We start from the raw sequence: 18710 nt of genomic DNA, 5'->3' as shown, positions 1-18710 counted from the left end.
AAATTTAACAGAAAAAGAAAGAGAAAAAGAGGAAAGAGCGAAAGAGCGAAAGAGAAAGAAGGAGGGGAAGGGAGGGGGGGAGAGAGAGAAAGAAAAAGTGAAAGAAAGGAGGAAGAGAGAAAGAGAGCAGAATAGAATAGAATAGAATAGAATAGAATAGAATAGAATAGAATAGAATAGAATAGAATAGAATAGAATAGAATAGAATAGAATAGAATTTTTTATTGGCCAAGTGTGATTGGACACACAAGGAATTTGTCTTGGTGCATATATGCTCTCGGAGTACAGAAAAGAAATGATACCTTCATCAAGGTACAACACTTACAACACTAATACTGGTCATAGGGTACAAATTTAACAGAAAAAGAAAGAGAAAAAGAGGAAAGAGCGAAAGAGAAAGAAGGAGGAGAAGGGAGGGGGGGAGAGAGAGAGAAAGAAAAAGTGAAAGAAAGGAGGAAAGAGAGAAATAGACAAAGAGAGAGACAGGGGAAAAGAGGAAAGAGAAAGAAGGAGGGAAAGGGAGAGAGGGAGAGAGAAAGAAAGACAGAAAGAGAGGGAGGGAGGGAGGGAAGACCCCCAGCCAGCTCTCCTCTTTCGGGGGGTGCCGGGGCTTCGTCCCCTTCCTCCCCGGAGCCGCCTTCCTTTCCTTCCTGGCCGCCGCTACAAAGTAACGAGCGCAGGAAGAAGCCGCTCCGCCGGGGAAGCCAGCCCGGCCGAGGCAGCGGCAGCCCCTCCAAGACCGGCCGCTTCCCGCGACAGGTGGCGCCGGCCCTTCCCGGGACCCCGGCCCACTCCCCGGCTCCAGCCGCGGCCCCTCCCCGCGCGGCCCGAGAGGCCCGAAGTCCGAGGCGCCGCTGCCTTCCCGCCGAGGAGCCGGGCACGACAAAGCCCATGCGGCGCGGCCCTGGCGGCTCCCTCGCTCCAGCCGGGCAGCCTCCCGCCGCCCGCCGCCCTCCGCCCGCCTCACCTTCCTTGACGCCCGGCAGCTTGGAGCGGTCGATGCCCACTTCGGCCATGTTGCGGGCGGGGCGGGAGCGCGCGTGTCCGGACAGCCCCCCCCCCCGGCTTGCTCTTCTGCCCCCGCCGCCGCGGGGACGCGCCTGGCCTCTCGCTCAGCCGCTCCGGCCACTCCCGCCTCCCCTCCTCCTCCTCCTCCTCCTCCTCCTCCTCTTCTCAGGCGGGAGGGGCGGGGAGGAACCCTAACCCCGACTCCGCCCCCTCCAGGTAAAGCGGGAACGCCCCGTTCTCTCTCTCTCCCCCCCGAGCCCCGCCCCCGCCCCTTCCCCTGCGCATGCCGGGAAGTGTAGTTTGATTCCCCCAATTCCCCCCCCCCCCGTGAGGTTCCTCCTCCTCCCCTTTGTTTGGCCTCCCCTTCCCCGCCGGCCTGGCTGGCTGCGGATGATGGGAGTCGCGGAGAGGGAAGGCTGGAAGACGGCCACCCTGGCAGGGACCAGCCCAGCTAGGCAGCCCGGGGAAGGCTGGGTGCCTACGGGGGAATCCAACCCCATGGCTCCCCGAAAGGGGCAGGAGGAAGGCGCTGGGGAGGGAGGGAGGGAGGGAGAGGGGGCGAGCAGGAACTGAACCCGGCACCCCTGCCTTGCGAGTCTGCTGGAGGAGCGGATCTGAAGGGCGAGCCCGGGTTGCGGAGCTTTTGACACCTTTTCGGAGCAGGCGGGCTCAAGAAGATTTGGGTTCGGATTCTGCCAAACGGGGCTGGTTTCTCCTCCCCCATTGCATCCCACTGCTGGGCCCCCCTTGGGCTGAAATCAGTCAGTGGGGGCACTGCCCATTCTCACACTTGGGAAGCACTTGAAGCTCCCCTTCAGCCGGCTGGCCCCTCCAATCCAACCCCCACCCCCAAAGCAGACTGCAGGGGAGAGATGCCCTTGAGTGGCCATTCTGGGGACTGCCAGAGCCCCACCCTGCCCCTCTCAGAGATTTAAAGGGCTTAGTTTCTCATTTCAGCCCAGAGATTTCTTGGTGGCCTCCCATCCTAGAATAAACCAGCCCATCAATCCTGGCTTGGATTTTTCAAGCTCAACCGAGGTTGAGTAGCTGCTACAGTTCCTGGAGAGCCAACCTGGTCACCCCACGGCACCCTGGGAGAATCAGTGCAGGAGAGAGAATCCCAACTGAGCCCAAAACTTACCTTGGTAAGCGAGACAGTTCTTAAGTGAGTTTTCCTCCGTGTTATGACCTTTCTCAACACGGTCATTAAGTGAATCCCCCATTGACTTTGCTTGTTAGAAGATCACAAGAGGCGATCTCGGGACACTGCGACCTCGGGACACTGCGACCGTCGTAAACACGAGTCAGTTTTGCCAAGCAGCTGAATTTTGATCACGTGACCCTGGGGACGCTGCAACGGTCGTAAGTGTGAAAAACAGCCCTGAGTCGCTTTTTTCAGTGCAGTTGTAACTTCGAACGGCCAGTAAATGAAGTGGTGTAAGTCGAGGACTATCTAAGCAGGCTTAGTTTCCCAAAATCAGCAGTTGTGGTGCTGACCTGTTGTGCCGTCTCCCCGCCAGAGCTGCTCCCCCATCGACCCAGGAGTTGGAGCCTCCGCCTGGCCTTCCGAGTCAGCCTCACGTGGCACATCAGGGATCAGCTCATAAAGGTGAGATCGGCCTCTTCTTTTATAGAATAGAATATAGAAGAATCATCATCTCCTTTCAACGACCCCATAATCCCTTGCGGGGTGGAGTCGGGGCAACTGAACGGAGAAGAGTGTTTACTGGCCGGATGCCCTTCCTGTCACCATGCTTAAATAGGGTTTTTAAATATGGATTTTATTGGGGTATTTTATATTTTGTATTGTATTTTTAAATTTTAGGCCATATTGAATAAGTTTTTTAAAGAGTGTTTTTATTGTATATATGGTATTATTTTATCTGCCTGTTCACCGCCCTGAGTCCTTCGGGAGAAGGGCGGTATAAAAATTAAATAATTATTATTATTATTATTATTATTATTATTATTATTATTATTATTATTATTATTATTATTAATGCGGAGTTATATTCAGCGGATATATTCTCAACTGTTATAAGTCAAGGACTCCCTGTACTGCTAAATTGGAAGGGACCCCCAGTGGTCATCTAGCAAACCCCATGAGGTCATCCTGAGAGGGGGTCCCTCCAGCCTCCCCTTAAAAACCTTCAGCAATGGAAACCCACCACCTCCAGAGACAGACGCTATGGGGCAGATTTGATTGTGAGGATGTTGGGGGCCTTTGAAGTCAAGATTAACCATTCAATCAGAGTTGCGAGAGACCTTGGAGGTCTTCTAATCCAACCCCCTGCTCAAGCAGGAAACCCTATACAATTTCAGACCGGTGACTGTCCGGTCTGTTCTTAAAAACTTCCCGTGTTGAAGTACCCACAACTTCTGGTGGCAAGCCGTTCCACTGGTTAATTGTTCTCACTGTTTGGAAGGTTCTCCTTAATTCCTGGTTGCTTCTCTCCTTGATTAGCTTGGAGAATAGGTGGACCCCCTCTTCTTTGGGGCAGCCCCTCAGAATAAGAGAATAGCCGAATAACAGAGTTGGAAGGGACTCTGGAGGTCTTCTAGTCCAACCCCCTGCTCAAGCAGGAGAACCTATACTATTCCAGACAAATGGTCTACACAATTTCAGACCAGTGACTGTCCAGTCTCTTCTTAAAAACCTCTGCTGTTGGAGCACCCACAACTTCGGTTGGCAAGCTGTTCCACTGGTTAATTGTCCTCACTGTCGGAAAGTTTCTCTTTAGAATAGAATAGAATAGAATATAATTTTTTATTGGCCAAGTGTGATTGGACACACAAGGAATTTGTCTTGGTGCAGATGCTCTCAGTGTACATAAAAGAAAAGATACCTTCATCAAGGTACAACATTTACAACACAATTGATGATCAATATATCAATATAAATCATAAGGATTGCCAGCAACAAGTTATAGTCATACAGTCATAAGTGGAAAGAGATTGGTGATGGGAACTATGAGAAGATTAATAGTAGTGCAGATTCAGTAAATAGTCTGACAGTGTTGAGGGAATTATTTGTTTAGCAGAGTGATGGCCTTCGGGAAAAAACTGTTCTTGTGTCTAGTTGTTCTGGTGTGCAGTGCTCTATAGCGTCGTTTTGAGGGTGGGAGTTGAAACAGTTTATGTCCTGGATGTGAGGGATCTGCAAATATTTTCACGGCCCTCTTCTTGATTCGTGCAGTATACAGGTCCTCAATGGAAGGCAAGTTGGTAGCAATTATTATTATTATTTTTTTAATTCCAGGCTGCTTCTCTCCTTGGTTAGTTTGTCCTTGTGCTGCCATCAGGGGCTTTGGAGAAGAGGCTGACCCCCCTCCCTCTTCTTTGGGGCAGCCCCTCAAATACTGGAAGACTGTTATCCTGTCCCCCATGAGACCCCAGCCCCAACGGAGCAGGAACAGGAACGGGATTTCCCAGGGGGTGGGTAGGTGGGTGTTGCTCTTTCTTCAGCCCAGACAGGAGCCACCTTTAAGAGCTGCATATACACCCAAGTGCACACACAAAACACCCCCCAAAGTGCCAGAGAATTGCACCCATTTATTTATTTATTTATTTATTTATTTATTTATTTATTTATTTATTTATTTATTTATTTATATTTTTATACCGCCCTTCTCCAAAGACTCAGGGCGGTGTACAGCCAAAATAAAACAGTAACACAAGAATTAAAACAATATATCACTAAAAATCTAATTCAATTTGGCTAAAAAGTTAAAAAATAATAAAATAAAATTATAAAAACCCATCTTCCCCCCCACCTCCTGCAGGGGGAGGCTCCATCGGAAGCCCGGCTATCTTTGCAAACCCATAATAACCCAGGGGAAGGGGGTAATTAGGGGCTTTGCGAATTGACACAAAGTGCTATTTTGCGGTTCCAGGGCTGTTCTGAACGAAGGGCAGGCGGCCGGCCAGCCGCCCGAGTTTCTGCCCACAGCTGCTTTTCTTTTCCAGCCAGAAGAGAAACTGGAACCCGGCACTCTCCCGCACTTGACACCTTCCCATGTGGGGAGGGGGAACCTCATCCCACAGGCAACCACAGCAGGTGAAAGAAGAAGCTGGGAGGGGGTGTTTCCCCCCCCCACACACACAAATATCTGCCCTCCTTAAACTGGAACCGGCCTCAAGTTCCCCATTTGCCTTGCAGTTTTGCAACTTTGTCTTTCTTCTGAATAATAGAACAACAGAGTTGGAGGGGTCCTTGGAGGTCATCTAATCCAACCCCCTGCTCGAGCAGGAGACCCTTGCAGAATCACAGAAGGGACAGGGTTGGAAGGGACCTCGGAGGTCATCTAGTCCAAGCCCCTGCTCGAGCAGGAGACCTTAGACCATTTCAGAAGGACGTGCAAGGGAGGCCCGATGATCTCTTCTGAACAGCTGCAAAGGGCTTTCCTCTGGAGAGCAAGCAGCTATTTCAGGCCATAGACTTGGAAAGCACGCCAGGGGACATCTAGTCCATCCCCGTGCCAGTGGATGCTTGAAGTACAATGAGGTTTGAGGCTACTTTGTGCATCTTGTTTGAAGTCGAAGTACAAGCAGTCCTCGACTTACAACTGCAATGGAGCCCAACATTCCCATTGCTCAGCGAGATGGTTGTTAAGTGAGTTTTCTTCCACAATTGTTCTTCACTGAATCTGGCTTCTCTATTGACTTCGCCTGTCGGGTGTTGTGTCTCATCCGATCTCACCACAGCCGGGGTCTTCTTATCTGCTTCCAAACGCTGAGGAATGTCCTAGTATGCCTCCCGGCCCCAGCCCTGGCTCCATGCCCAGACAGGCTGAAGAGGAGGAAGTACCTCCAGCCCCCAGCTCTGGCTCCATGCCCAGGCAAACGGAGCAACTAGACCCCTCCCCCTCCCCCACAGCATGTGAGTCTGAGGGAGGTCAATTACCAACAGCTGCAGACTGGAGTGACCCTCACTTCAGGAGAATTGATAAGCGGCGTCAACAGAAGGAAGGGAGGGGCAGGCCTGGATAAGTGCTGAGTCATGGAGCCACACCCCATGGCCTATATAAAGGATCTGCTTTCTGGCATTCTCTGAGTCAGGCAAAGTCTACCTTATCTTGCTGAAGTCACTTTCTGGTCTCCTGCCTGCCTTGAGAACTTTGCTAGGACTTTGGCAGAGCTGCAGAGGCAAGCCTGATTCAGATTTCCCTGACCCGGCCGTCAGCGGAGGAGTGGGACACGACATCGGGTTTGCAAAGGGTGATCCCATCGCCCAAGGTCGTTGCAACCCTCATAAATACAGGTAATTCTCGACTTAACAACCACAATTGAGCCCAAAATTTCTGTTACTAAGTGAAACATTTATCAAATGAGTTTTGACCCCGTTTTACGAATTTTCTTGCCACGGTCGTTAAGTGAATCGCTGCAGTTGTTGAGTTAGTCACACGGTCGTTAAGTGAATCTGCCTTTCCCCACTGACTTTGCGTGTCAGAAGGTTGCCAAAGGGGATCACGTGACCCCCCTGGGACACTGCGACCGTCATAGATAAGGAGTCCATTGCCAAGCGTCTGAATTTGGATCACGTGACCCTGCAGTGCTGCTATAGACATAAGGGTGAAAAATGGTCATAAGTCACTTTTTTCAGTGCTAACTCTGAAGAGTCACTTAATTAATGGTTGTAGGTTGAGGGCTACCTGTACTCAATAAATCCATATTTACTTGATTCGAATTGGGATCTGTCTTTCAAAAAACCGTGAGAGGCCCTTGGTGCTCTCTGTGCTTGGTTGTTTCCTTGCAGGCGTTTCATGACCCTACTAAGTAACATCATCAGTGCAGGAAAGACATTTAGTCCTGTAGTAAAGGCACTGCAACAGATGCTAATGGCCCATTCTCCATTTTTGAGACTCGGTTTCTCTAAGCAGGACACAGACGGCCCAGGAAGTAGAATAACAGAGTTGGAAAGGACCATGGAGATCTTCTAGTCCAACCCACTGCTCAAGGCAGGAGACCTTTTACCATCCCACTCAAATGGTTGTGTAGTCTAGTTTTGAAAACCTGCAGTGATGGAGCACCCACAACTTCTGGAGGCAACTTCCATTCCACTGATGAGTTGTCCTCATTGTCAGGAAGGTTCTCCTTAGTTCCAGGTTGCTTCTCTCCTGGATGAGTTTCTATCTGTTGCTTCTTCTCCTGCCTTCAGGACCTCTGGAGAAGAGCTTGACTGCCTCTTCTTTGGGGCAACCCCTGAGATATGGGGAGACTGCTATCATGTCACCCCTGGTCCTTCTTTTCATTAAACGAGACACTTGCAATCCCAGCAGCTGGAGGGGAGAGATGCCCACGCCCACCTGGCTTTCAGACCACCCGTGTCCCCTGCCTGATCTGCTGGAGGTGGTCATTGAGTGGTCTTGAGTCACCCAGTCTGTCAAGGACAACTCTGCTTTCTAGATCTATCTCTTCTGCTCGATGGGCTTGCTCTTCCCTAGAAAGAAGGGGTGCAGCACCGGGGGGTGGGGGTGGCGGTTGCAGGTTTGGGGGTGGATTTTCTGTCTGTCCTTCAGGGATGACCAACTCCCTTGTATGTTATCTGGTTTGTTCTATTCCTTTGCTTTTTATTTCCTGTGCTGTCCAGATGTTGTGATGTTGGGTGGCCTTGGCTATGAGGAGGGTAAATAAACACATGTAGTATCCTGCGACCCCTAGGAAATATTTCCTGGGACTGTAGGCTGCCTAAGTAAGTACATTTAAGTTAAAGAAAGTGAGGTTTTTAGCCTTAAAAACTTTCATTTGGAAGATTACAGCATAGCTTCAAGGCACTGGGAGAAAACAGAGGGTGCCTTCATTCGGAGCATAATTCTAGGTTTAAAGTTCAAAATTCAAAGTGGTTCTCTTTGCCAGTTTTCAGGGAAAGGAGAAATGGAAAATACTTTTTTCCTTGTTTGTATAAATGTGTTTGTGTATGTGTTTTGTGTGAGAGAGAATGAGGGGGGAAAAAGTTGTTGAGAGTTTGGAAAAAGTGCAGAGAAGAGCAACCAAGTGGATTAAAGTCCTGGAAACTAAAACATATGAAGAAGGGCTGCAAGAACTGGGTTTGGCTAGTCTAGAGAACAGAAGGACTGGGGGGGACTTGACAACAGTTTTCCAGTATTTGAGGAAGAGGGGGTCAAATCTATTCTCCAAAGTCCCTGAAGGCAGGACAAGAAACAATGGATGGAAACTAATCAAGGAGAGAAACAAGCTAGAACTAAGGAAAAACTTCCTAATAGTGAGGACAATTAACCAGTGGAACAGGAGTTACAGGTGCTCCATCACTGGAGGTTTTTAAGAAAAGACGGGATTGCCATTTGTCTGAAATGGGATAAGGTCTCCTGCTTGAACAGGGGGCTGGACTAGAAGACCTCGAAGGTCCCTCCCAGCTTCTCTTCTCTTCTCTTCTCTTCTCTTCTCTTCTCTTCTCTTCTATTCCATTCTCTTCTCTTCTATTCTATTCTATATTTATACAGTACTTTGTAACATAATACAATGATGTATTTAACTATTACAGGTAGAGACCAAACAGGTAAAGACCATCCACATGTTTAAACCTAATTAGCATTAATCCTGGTTAATCTTCAGTGACTTTGCTTTTTTCTGCAAATCCACCTTCTTTGATATTGTATGTGTCCAGAAAAAAGGTTAATTTGGTTTAAGCACATTGGACGAATACGGTTAATGCTTGTATCTAGCTAGCTTCCTTTATAAACCTAATTTATGCACCAAGACAAATGCCTTGTGTGTCCAATCACACTTGGTCAATAAAGAATTCTATTCTATTCTGTTCTATTTCATTCAGTTAACCCAGTTTAACTAAGTTGGCTTCACACGACGCCCAACAATGAAATTCCTCCCAAGGAGCTAAGGCAATCATTCGCTCTTCCTTTGCAGGAAAGATGGCTGTGTGGACAGCCAGGGCATGCCATAATTTTCCAGCGGAGATTGAAAGCAGACATCCTGAGAATCCCTCCTATAAGTGGAAAGCCCAAAAAATGAGCCAGATTTTTTGCCAAAGGCAGGAAATTCAAGGGAGAAATTAAGAAGATTTGGGTCTGGGGACTGGCTGTGGGAAGCTAAGGAAGGTCTGTCTGGAATGGCCTAGGGTCTCCTGCCGGAGCAGGGGGTTGGTCTAGAAGACCTCCAGGGTCCCTTCCTAGCTTATTGTTCTATATTCTGTGTTCTATGTTTGCCAGTAGACTGGGCATCTCATCCCCTGTACTGGGTTTGGCTGAATCATAAATTCTAGGGAAGGAAGGGACTCCGGAGGTCTTCTAGTCCAACTTCCGATCAAGGCAGGAATCCTTATACTAACCCAGTTGGCCAAAATTTTCTTGAAGACGTCCACGGAGCACTGACGGCTCTGGGAAGAAAGCTGTTCCAAGGCTTAATTGTTTAGACTGTCAGGAAATTCCTCCTTTGTTCCAGGTTAAATCTTCCTCTAATGAGCTTTCATCCATTGGTCTCATCCCTCCCACCCTCCCTTCCTCTCTCCCCTTCCTTCCTTCCTTCCTTCCTTCCTTCCTTCCTTCCTTCCTTCTTTCCTCCCTCCCTCCCTCCCTCCCTCCCTCCCTCTTGAATCATAGCCCTAAAGGGACCTTGGAGGTTTTCTAGTCCAACCCCCCCTGCTCAACCAGGAGATCTTACACCATTCCAGAGAAATGGTTCTCCAGTCTCTTTTTAAAAACCTGCAGAGTTGGGGCAACCACAACTTCTGGAGGCAAGCCATTCCACCGGTTAATTAACAGAGTAACAAAAATTGGAAGGGACCTCGGAGGTCTTCTAGTCCTACCCCCTGCTCGAGCAGGAGCCCCTGACTAGACCATTACAGACAAATGGTTCTTAAAAGCACCCACCACTTCCGGAGGAGGGAAGCTGACTGATTGTGCCCAGTGCCAGGAAATTCCTCCTCCGTTCCAGACTGGGTCTCTCGCGAAGGCTTCGCTTCCACCCACTTCAGCGGCTGCTCCCTGCCAGAGGAATTGGCAGCCAGCGGGCAAACAGGAAGGGCGATATATTCTTAGCTCGGGTGCAGGACTTCCGAAGCTGCCCAGAGAAGAATCCTGAAGTTATGCATTGCTTTTTTAAAAAAAGTCTTCCTGTCATTTCAAGCCTGTGTGTGTGTGTGTGTGTGTGTGTGTGTGTGTGTGTGTGTGTGTGCGTGCGTGCGGGTGCACAAAGGGCCTGCTTAAAGCCGTTTTTCCCCCCCACTTCAGCTGCTTTTTCCATCTGCTTCAGTGGCTGCAGGAATCCAGCCGGACTAGAAAAATAGGGAATTAGGAAGGGCCTTCCTTCCTGTAAGGAAGATGGATGGAGGAGGCAGGAGGAAAGTCCATTGCAGAAAACCCAGCTCATCCCCTGGTTTTGGCTCCTGCGTGATTGGCTGCAGGTGTTTGGGTGGGAAAAATGCCTGGCAAGGTCCCTTCTCTTTGGGGAGCGGAGTGGGGGGTGGGGGGTGGGCAGGATTATTCATGGACGATGGGATTGAGAAGCTGCTAATTGGAAGAGGACAGAGAACTGGGAGGCCTGGCTCAATGCCCAGGATGATGGAATAAAATTGAAATTTAATTTGGATGCTTTTGAAGGATCAGGCTGAGAAGAACACGATGCCCTTCAACCAGGAGAAATCCCTTGCGTGTGTGCGGGGGGTGAACGTAGGGCAGACATAAAAGATGGGGAATGCCGGGTTTGATAATGCAACATCTGTCTTGCACACCGGCAACCAGCTGAACATCGGCCAGCAGCCTGAGATGCCTTCCGAAAGGGCCAATCCAATTCGGGGCTGAAATAGCCGAAGCGGCCCATCGAAGACAGTCAAAATCCTCATTTCTCTCTCTCTTCTTCCCCCACCGCGGAGGAGACTTGAATACAGGGAGTCCTTGCTTAACGACCAGTTGTGATGCAATGTGGCTGCTCGGAAAATGGGGGCGGCTTCCAGATCATGCCATGAAGCCCAAGAACGGAGGGGCCTGTCTTCCTTCCCTGCCCAACTCTGCTAGGTGTCTTTTCACCAGGAGACGGTGAGTTCTAGTCCCACCTTTGGCACAAAAGCTGTCTGGGTGACTTTGGGCCAATCACCAGGAGCCTGTGAGTTCTAGTCCCGCCGTAGGCATGAAAGACGGTTGGGTGAATTGACCAATCACCAGGAGCCTGTGAGTTCTAGTCCCGCCGTAGGCATGAAAGACGGTTGGGTGAATTGACCAATCACCAGGAGCCTGTGAGTTCTAGTCCCGCCTTAAGCATGAAAGACAGCTGGGTGACTTTGAGAAATTCTTTTTCAGCCCAACCTACCTCACAGGGTTGTTGTTGGGAAAAGTGAAAGAGGAAGGAGTCCACACCTTGAGCTCTTTATAAAAATACTGAAGGTGGGATATAAAGTTAAACCAATCAATCCCATCCCTCCAAGAGAAAGCAAGGAGGGCCTTTGGCTATAAGATTTGGGGAAAGTATTTTCAGAACCAGGGTGGAAACATGGCGAATAAGATTTGTCCATCACAGAAGGGGGAGAGACAATACATTGCAAATCTGCCCCTTCTTCAAATAACAGAGTCATCCAATCCAAACCCTTGCTCGACCAGGAGAGTCTAAACCACTTCAAACAAATGGCTGCCCAATCTCTTCTTAAAAACCTCCAGTTATGGAGCAGCCAGAACTTCTGGTGGCAAGCCGTTCCACTGGTTAATTGTGAGCGTTCCAGCACTGGAGGTTTTTAAAAAGAGACTGGACAATCAGTTGTCTGAAATAGTATAGGTTCTCCTGCTTGAGCAGGGGGATGGACTAGAAGACCTCCGAGGTCCCTTCCAACTCTATTCTAATTGTGATGTCAGAAAATGTCTTCTTAATTCCAGGTTGCTTCTCTCCTCGATTAGTTCCCATCCATTGCTTCTTGTCCTGCCTTCAGGAGCTTTGGAGAATAGTTTGACTCCCTCTTCTTTGTGGCAGCCCCTCAAATATTGGAAGACTCTGCTAAGAGTCTCTGCTAAGACTCTGCTAAGAAGGACGCCTAGTCCTTCTTCTTATTAAACCAGACATACCCAATTCCAGCAACCGTTCTTTATATGTTTTAGCCTCCAGCCCCCTAATCCTCTTGGTTGCTTTTCTCTGCACCCTTTCTAGAATCTCAACTTCTTTTTTATAGTGTGGTGACCAAAACCGGATGAAATCTTCAATTGCAATATTCAGTAAAAAAAGATGTTGAGATGTTGTTTTGCCTTCTGGTACTTTGGAGAATAGTTTGACCCCCTTGTCTAGGGGAAGCTGAGTTCCATTCTTTCCCTGGTATTTCGTCCACCATCCCTAGAAGTGACCGGAAATGCCAAACTAATTGGGAATTGTTGGGGAAACTCAGGAAGTCAGGCGTGAGAGAAAAGGAAGCAGGCCCAGCTGGCTCTTTCCAAGGTCCCGGCTGAGTTGCAACCCAAATTTTGCTGTGTCCCAAGTCCTCTTCATTAATGCTTATCATATCATTTCCAACCAGTGGTTAAATATCTGTAATCTAGGATCTGTATAGCCTCGATGGGAGACACACACAGAGAGAATAAACGTTTCTTGGCTGGGATTGGGATCAAGTTATAAGGACTATAAGGGGCGTGCATAAGAGCACAAAAGTGCCTACCGTTCCTGTCCTATTGTTCTCTTCATTATAGTATTATATGCATACTTTACTTATATTTATTTTATTTATTTATTTTATTTTATTAGATTTTTATACCGCCCTTCTCCCGAAGGACTCAGGCGGTGTACAGCCAAATAATAAAACCCCACAATATACACATTAAAACAAAAACTTAAAACCAAGCATATTAAATAAATGGCCGAAATTTAAAACAATCAATTTAAAACCCTAAAATTCATAAATAACCCCAATTAAAATTTAATAAAACTTTTAAGCCAGTCTCGCTTGAATAAATAAATGCGTTTTCAGCTCACGGCGAAAGGTCCGAAGATCAGGCAATTGGCGCAAACCAGGGGGAAGTTCGTTCCAAAGAGTAGGAGCTCCAACAGCTCTATACTTTTACTTATATATACTTTTTCTCTCATGATGGGTTATTGTTTATGTTGATGATTGTATATACTGTTGTGACCAAAAAAAAAAAAAAAGTCGGCTTCTTGGGTGAGAAGAACGGATTTGCTGGAGAAATTCCGCCTCTGGTGGGGTAGCCTGGGCTGTTTCTGCCCTGGTGCTGTTTCAGGTGGCGGTTTCATTACCAAACTAGGTAACATGATCAATGCAAGAAGGGAAGGGGGTTTGGTGGTACCTTATTAATAAGGCTGAAAGAATAATTCGGAAAATATTGGATGGTGCAGAGATAGATAGACTAACATTGAAAATAAAAGATAAAGGAGATACAGAGAAGTACTCAATGTGCGATAGGTTTTATCAATGGTTGGACATAAGAGGTAGTGGTTAGATGAAGAAAGATTATTTCTTGGTTAGATGAAGAAAGATTATTGTTATGGGCACGTAAAATATAGACGTTGTTTATGGCTGTAAGTATGCTAGTATAATGAACGTGATTATAAATAAGCTAATATAACTATTAATATTGCTATAATTGCTATGTATGATATTATTATTATTTTATCTGTTGGTTTTTTGATAAAACGAAATGCTTGGACCCTACGTTTTCAAAATATTTATTTATAAATTCTACACACACACGTGCGCACAGACACACATGTATATGTATATGTGCGTATGTATATTTGTGTGTATATATGTGTGTATGTGTATAAAACCTCACTCCCTTCCAGCCACTGAAGGTGTTCCCTAGTTGGGTCATGAAACGTCCCTTCTATTGCAAACCAATAGTTTCGCAACAGCTCAATTCTACTCTCTGGGGCGAAGTGAAGATTACTTTCAGGGAAAGAGCAAATGACGTAAGAGCCTGACTCCCTTCAATGAAGTCTTAATTCAACCTTGTGGAATCAGGCAAGCGTGCTTGTGTGTGCTCTAGCGTGCAAATGTTGTTTGTGGGGTCCTGTGTGTGTGAGAGAGAGCGAGGGAGAAGGAAGAGCCAAAGTGTGCCATTCTGTGCCATAAGCATCACGTTGAAAAGTGTCCCATGGATGCCACCTAGGCTTTGGTGGAAACCTCCATCTTCCAGGTTGTCTTTTTGACAATTGTTGTAGTTGGAGAAGGCAACTTCCTTTCCTACAGATTTTGGCCAGCCTCAGAGACCCTCTAGAACAGGGGTAGTCAACCTTTTTATACCTACCGCCCACTTTTGTATCTCTGTTAGTAGTAAAATTTTCTAACCGCCCACCGGTTCCACAGTAATGCGCTATGTATCGTCGTCTGCGCATGCCTCTTGCGCATCGTGGATTGGGTTTGGGGGGGGGGAGCACCAGCTACCAGCTCTGCTTGTCTGTTACAGCTGGATGGTGTGGGGGGAGATGCGCGAGCTATTCTGGGACGAGGCTCTTTTGTTTGCGGTCGCAGTATAGCGCCATTTAGTTTCAGTTAGGTAACATGAACTAAACTTATGCGCGGGCAATACAAATATTGTACAAAATACAAAATACAAAATACAAGGCTCCCCTTGAAGAGCACCCGGAGGCTCCAGTTAGTCCAGAATGTGGCCACGCGGGTGATAGAGGGAGCACCGCATTGCTCCCATATAACACCTATCCTGCGCGGCCTGCACTGGCTACCGGTAGTCTTCCGGGAGCAATTCAAGGTTTTGGTTACCATCTTTAAAGCGCTCCATGGCTTAGGACCGGGATACCTTCGAGACCGCCTTCTGCCGCCGATTGCCTCCCAACGACCTGTGCGCTCCCACAGAGTGGCCCTCCTCAGGGTGCCGTCGACCAAACAATGTAGGTTGGCGACCCCCAGGGGGAGGGCCTTCTCTGTGGCGGCACCAGCCCTGTGGAATGAGCTTCCTCCAGGATTACGACAACTCCCTGACCTCCGGACCTTCAGGCGTGAACTGAAGACTCTATTATTTCAGCGTGCGGGACTAGCCTAAGAACAAAATGTTTTAACCAAATTTTAATGGGGGTTTTATTGGTTCTTATTGTTTTAGTGATCAGGCTTTGATAATATTTAGTTTTAATCTGGGTCTTAAATGTTTATTTATTATATTGTTTTATATTGTTTTAATATGCCTGTGAACCGCCCTGAGTCCTATGGGAGATGGTGCGGTATATAAGTTTAATAAATAAATAAATAAATAAATAGTATATTTTCAGAAATTTAAACTGTCATGGGGAATTTGACGAAAACCTAATGAAAATGTTTTTAAATAATGCTATGATTTTTTTTTTTTAAAAGTCAATTAAATTAAAAAAAAGGAATGCTACAGTATCGGACAAAACCCCTCCCACCCACCATGAAAGCTGGAACGCCCACTAGTGGGCAGTAGGGACCAGGTTGACTACCATTGCCCTTCTTCATCCTGGGAACTGGAGGCTTTGAGCACTCAGAGCTGGTCCTGAATCTGGGAGCAGATCCGAACAAAAGGGGGGACCATCTGTGGCCCTTACCTTCATACAGCTTGTTCCAACATCTGCTGAACTCAGACTCTACTACATCATTGGTTCTCAGCCTATGATCCTCGGAGCCTGGGGTGGGGGCTGCGTTGTCATCACAGGGTGTCTGCAAAGTCTTGGAGGAGGAGGAGGATTGTGGGGTCCTTGGTGCTCTCTGAGTTTGCTTGTTTTGTCACAGACGTTTCATGACCAAGCTAGGTAACATCATCAGTGCTAGTAAGGAATGCTGTTTGCTGTTAACACCCGACCAGCAATCAAATAAACAATTCCCAAATCTAGAAACTGCCGAAGAGCCATCAGTAAACACCTGAACCAAAGAATCTTTATGACTGCCCCCACCAACACAGACAAGCAAGCCACCAGAATATAAGCTGACAACAAACAGCACTCCTCAGTAGCACTGATGATGTTCCCTAGTTGGGTCATGAAACGTCTGCAAGAAAACAAGCAAGCTAAGAGAGCACCGAGGAGCTCTTGTTATGATTTAAATCTTGAGTTAAGTCTTGGGGGTTCGTGGCCACAAAAGGTATTTAAAGGGATTCCGTGGTGAAGAAGAGGTTTCTCTGTGTTGACTCTTAAGCTCACCCCACATGCTGGGCTCAGACATCCCACTAAACCACGAACGGAGATAAACCCTAAGCCAGGTTGACTCAGCCTTCCATCCTTTATAAGGTAGGTAAAATGAGGACCCAGATTGTTGGGGGGGCAATAAGTTGACTTTGTATATAAATATACAAATAGAATGAGACTATTGCCTTACACAATGTAAGCCGCCCTGAGTCTTCGGAGAAGGGCGGGGTATAAATGTATAAATGTAAACAAACAAACAAACAAGCTTAACATCTTGTGCACGTCCAGTGATGGCGGCCTTCAGATGCATCTCCTTGCAAGCGTGAGAGGGTCTCCTTGGTTCCTGCTTCTAGTGCAATCGGGTTGTGTGTAGCTGTTCTGGAAATACACCACACATAACGGATGTGCAACAGCTGGGCTCCAGATGTTTCAGCTTCTGTTTCTGGTTATTAACTGACACAAGTAAAAATACAATGCCACTCAACAAAAACAGATGCAACTTGGAAGAACAGAGTTGGAAGGGACCTTGGAGGTCTTCTAGTCCAACCTCCTATGACCCTATGCCAAGAGCTGCGATGGTGCAGTGGTTAAAGTGCGATACTGCAGGCTAATTCTGCTGACTGCTGGCTGCCTGCAATTTGGCAGTTCGAATATCACCAGGTTGACTCAGCCTTCCATCCTTCCGAGGTGGGTAAAATGAGGACCCAGAGTGTTGGGGGCAAGAGGCTGACTCTGTCAACTGCTTTGAGAAGGCTGTAAAAACACTATATGTAAAGCAGAATATAAGTCTAAGAGCTTCTGCTCTTGCTATTTCAGACAAGTGACTGTCCAGTCTCTTCTTAAAAACCTTCAGTGATGAAGCGTTAATTTTGTGTTAAATTTGTACCCTATGACTATCATTAAGTGTTGTAAATGTTGTACCTTGATGAAGGTATCTTTTCTTTTATGTACACTGAGAGCATCTGCACCAAGACAAATTCCTTGTGTGTCCAATCACACTTGGCCAATAAATTCTATTCTATTCTATTCTTCTTCTTCTTCTTCTCCTCCAACAAAAATCATAGTCCCAATTGTGGACATAAGTCCAGACGAATGCTACAACACTGGAAGTTTTAAAGAAGAGATTGGACAACCATTTGTCTAACATGATATAGGATCCCCTGCCTAAGCAGGAGGTTGGACTAGAAGACCTCTAAGGTCCCTTCTAACTCTGTTCTATTCTATTCTATTCTATTCTATTCTATTCTATTCTATTCTATTCTATTCTATTCTATTCCATTCCATTCCATTCCATTCCATTCCATTCTGCATTCTCTACTCTACTCTATTCAGGACTACCTGTAGTGAGATCATAGCTCCCTGATCCCAGTTTTGGCCATTTCCAGATGCCTGGATTTCAAATCCCAGATTCCACACCCAGCTTGGTTATTGATAAGAATTCTGGGAGTTGAAGTCCACAGTACTGGAAACAGGCAACATTCGGAATGTCTGGTTCTCTCACCAAAGGGCGCTCTGCCCTCTAGTGGCCAGAAAAGGAATTCTTGAATTCTTATCCTTCCCATTCTAGAGCACTGTATCCATAACCAGATCTGGTCAGGAGGAGAACAGAGAATAGAATAGAATAGACTAGAATAGAATTTTATTGGCCAAGTGTGATTGGACACACAAGGAATTTGTCTTGGTGCATATGCTCTCAGTGTACATAAAAGAAAAGATACCTTCATCAAGGTACAACATTTACAACACAATTGATGGTCAATATATCAATATAAATCATAAGGATTGCCAGCAACAAGTTATAGTCATACAGTCATAAGTGGAAAGAGATTGGTGATGGGAACGATGAGAAGATTAATAGTAGTGCAGATTCAGTAAATAGTCTGACAGTGTTGAGGGAATTATTTGTTTAGCAGAGTGATGGCCTTCGGGAAAAACTGTTCTTGTGTCTAGTTGTTCTGGTGTGCAGTGCTCTATAGCGTCGTTTTGAGGGTAGGAGTTGAAACAGTTTATGTCCAGGATGCGAGGGGTCTGTAAATATTTTCACGGCCCTCTTCTTGATTTGTGCAGTATACAGGTCCTCAATGGAAGGCAGGTTGGTAGCAATTATTTTTTCTGCAGTTCTAATTATCCTCTGAAGTCTGTGTCTTTCTTGTTGGGTTGCAGAACTGAACTAGACAGTTATAGAGGTGCAAATGACAGACTCAATAATTCCTCTGTAGAACTTCTCTTCTAGAAGATATTCTAGAATGGAATAGAAATGAGAAGGAACCTGGTAGCCCCTTTTTCTCCCTGGCACATTTGATTCTAGGAAATTGAAGGGCGTGTTCAAGGGGGTTGACAGGCAGTGGGCAAGCTAAACATAATTTTCAAGAACAACTTTCTCCCTTGAGCCTATAGAGGGAAGATTTTGATGGGTGCCTGCTACCTGCTCTTAACACACGGCAGCGAAACGTGGACACTAACCTCACAATCGATACAAAAGCTACAAGTGGCACCAAGAGCCGCAGAAAGATAGATGCTCAGCATCCCAAGAGAAGATAGAAAGCCCCACGCTTGGACTAGAGCAGGGATCTCCAACCTTGGCAACTTTAAGCCTGGCGGATTTCAACTCCCAGAATCCCCCAGCCAGCAAAGCTGGCTGGGATATTCTG

The 18710-nt window shown here is 46.9% G+C and overlaps 1 protein-coding gene and 1 long non-coding RNA gene across 8 annotated transcripts in view; one reads left to right on the top strand and one right to left on the bottom strand.

Moving 5' to 3' along the window:
- The window catches only part of CCDC50 (coiled-coil domain containing 50), a 31291-nt gene extending 30156 nt beyond the window's left edge, over positions 1 to 1135 (bottom strand). For all 7 annotated transcript variants that reach the window (XM_058188936.1, XM_058188937.1, XM_058188940.1 and 4 more), the window contains exon 1: positions 968 to 1135. In XM_058188936.1, coding sequence (XP_058044919.1) covers positions 968 to 1016 — 49 coding nt within the window. In that variant the 5' untranslated portion in view covers positions 1017 to 1135. The remainder of the gene's footprint in view (positions 1 to 967) is intronic.
- A 438-nt stretch (positions 1136 to 1573) lies between these two features.
- LOC131201213 (uncharacterized) lies at positions 1574 to 18634 on the top strand. The gene is made up of 3 exons (XR_009155799.1): positions 1574 to 2617; positions 10856 to 11015; positions 18457 to 18634. It is a non-coding gene; the product is annotated as an uncharacterized LOC131201213 (long non-coding RNA).
- The last annotated feature ends 76 nt before the right edge of the window (positions 18635 to 18710 follow it).

This window comes from Ahaetulla prasina, chromosome 6, assembly GCF_028640845.1.
Source record: "Ahaetulla prasina isolate Xishuangbanna chromosome 6, ASM2864084v1, whole genome shotgun sequence".
NCBI classification, from domain to species: Eukaryota; Metazoa; Chordata; class Lepidosauria; order Squamata; family Colubridae; genus Ahaetulla; species Ahaetulla prasina.
This window is presented reverse-complemented; position numbering and strand designations above follow the sequence as displayed.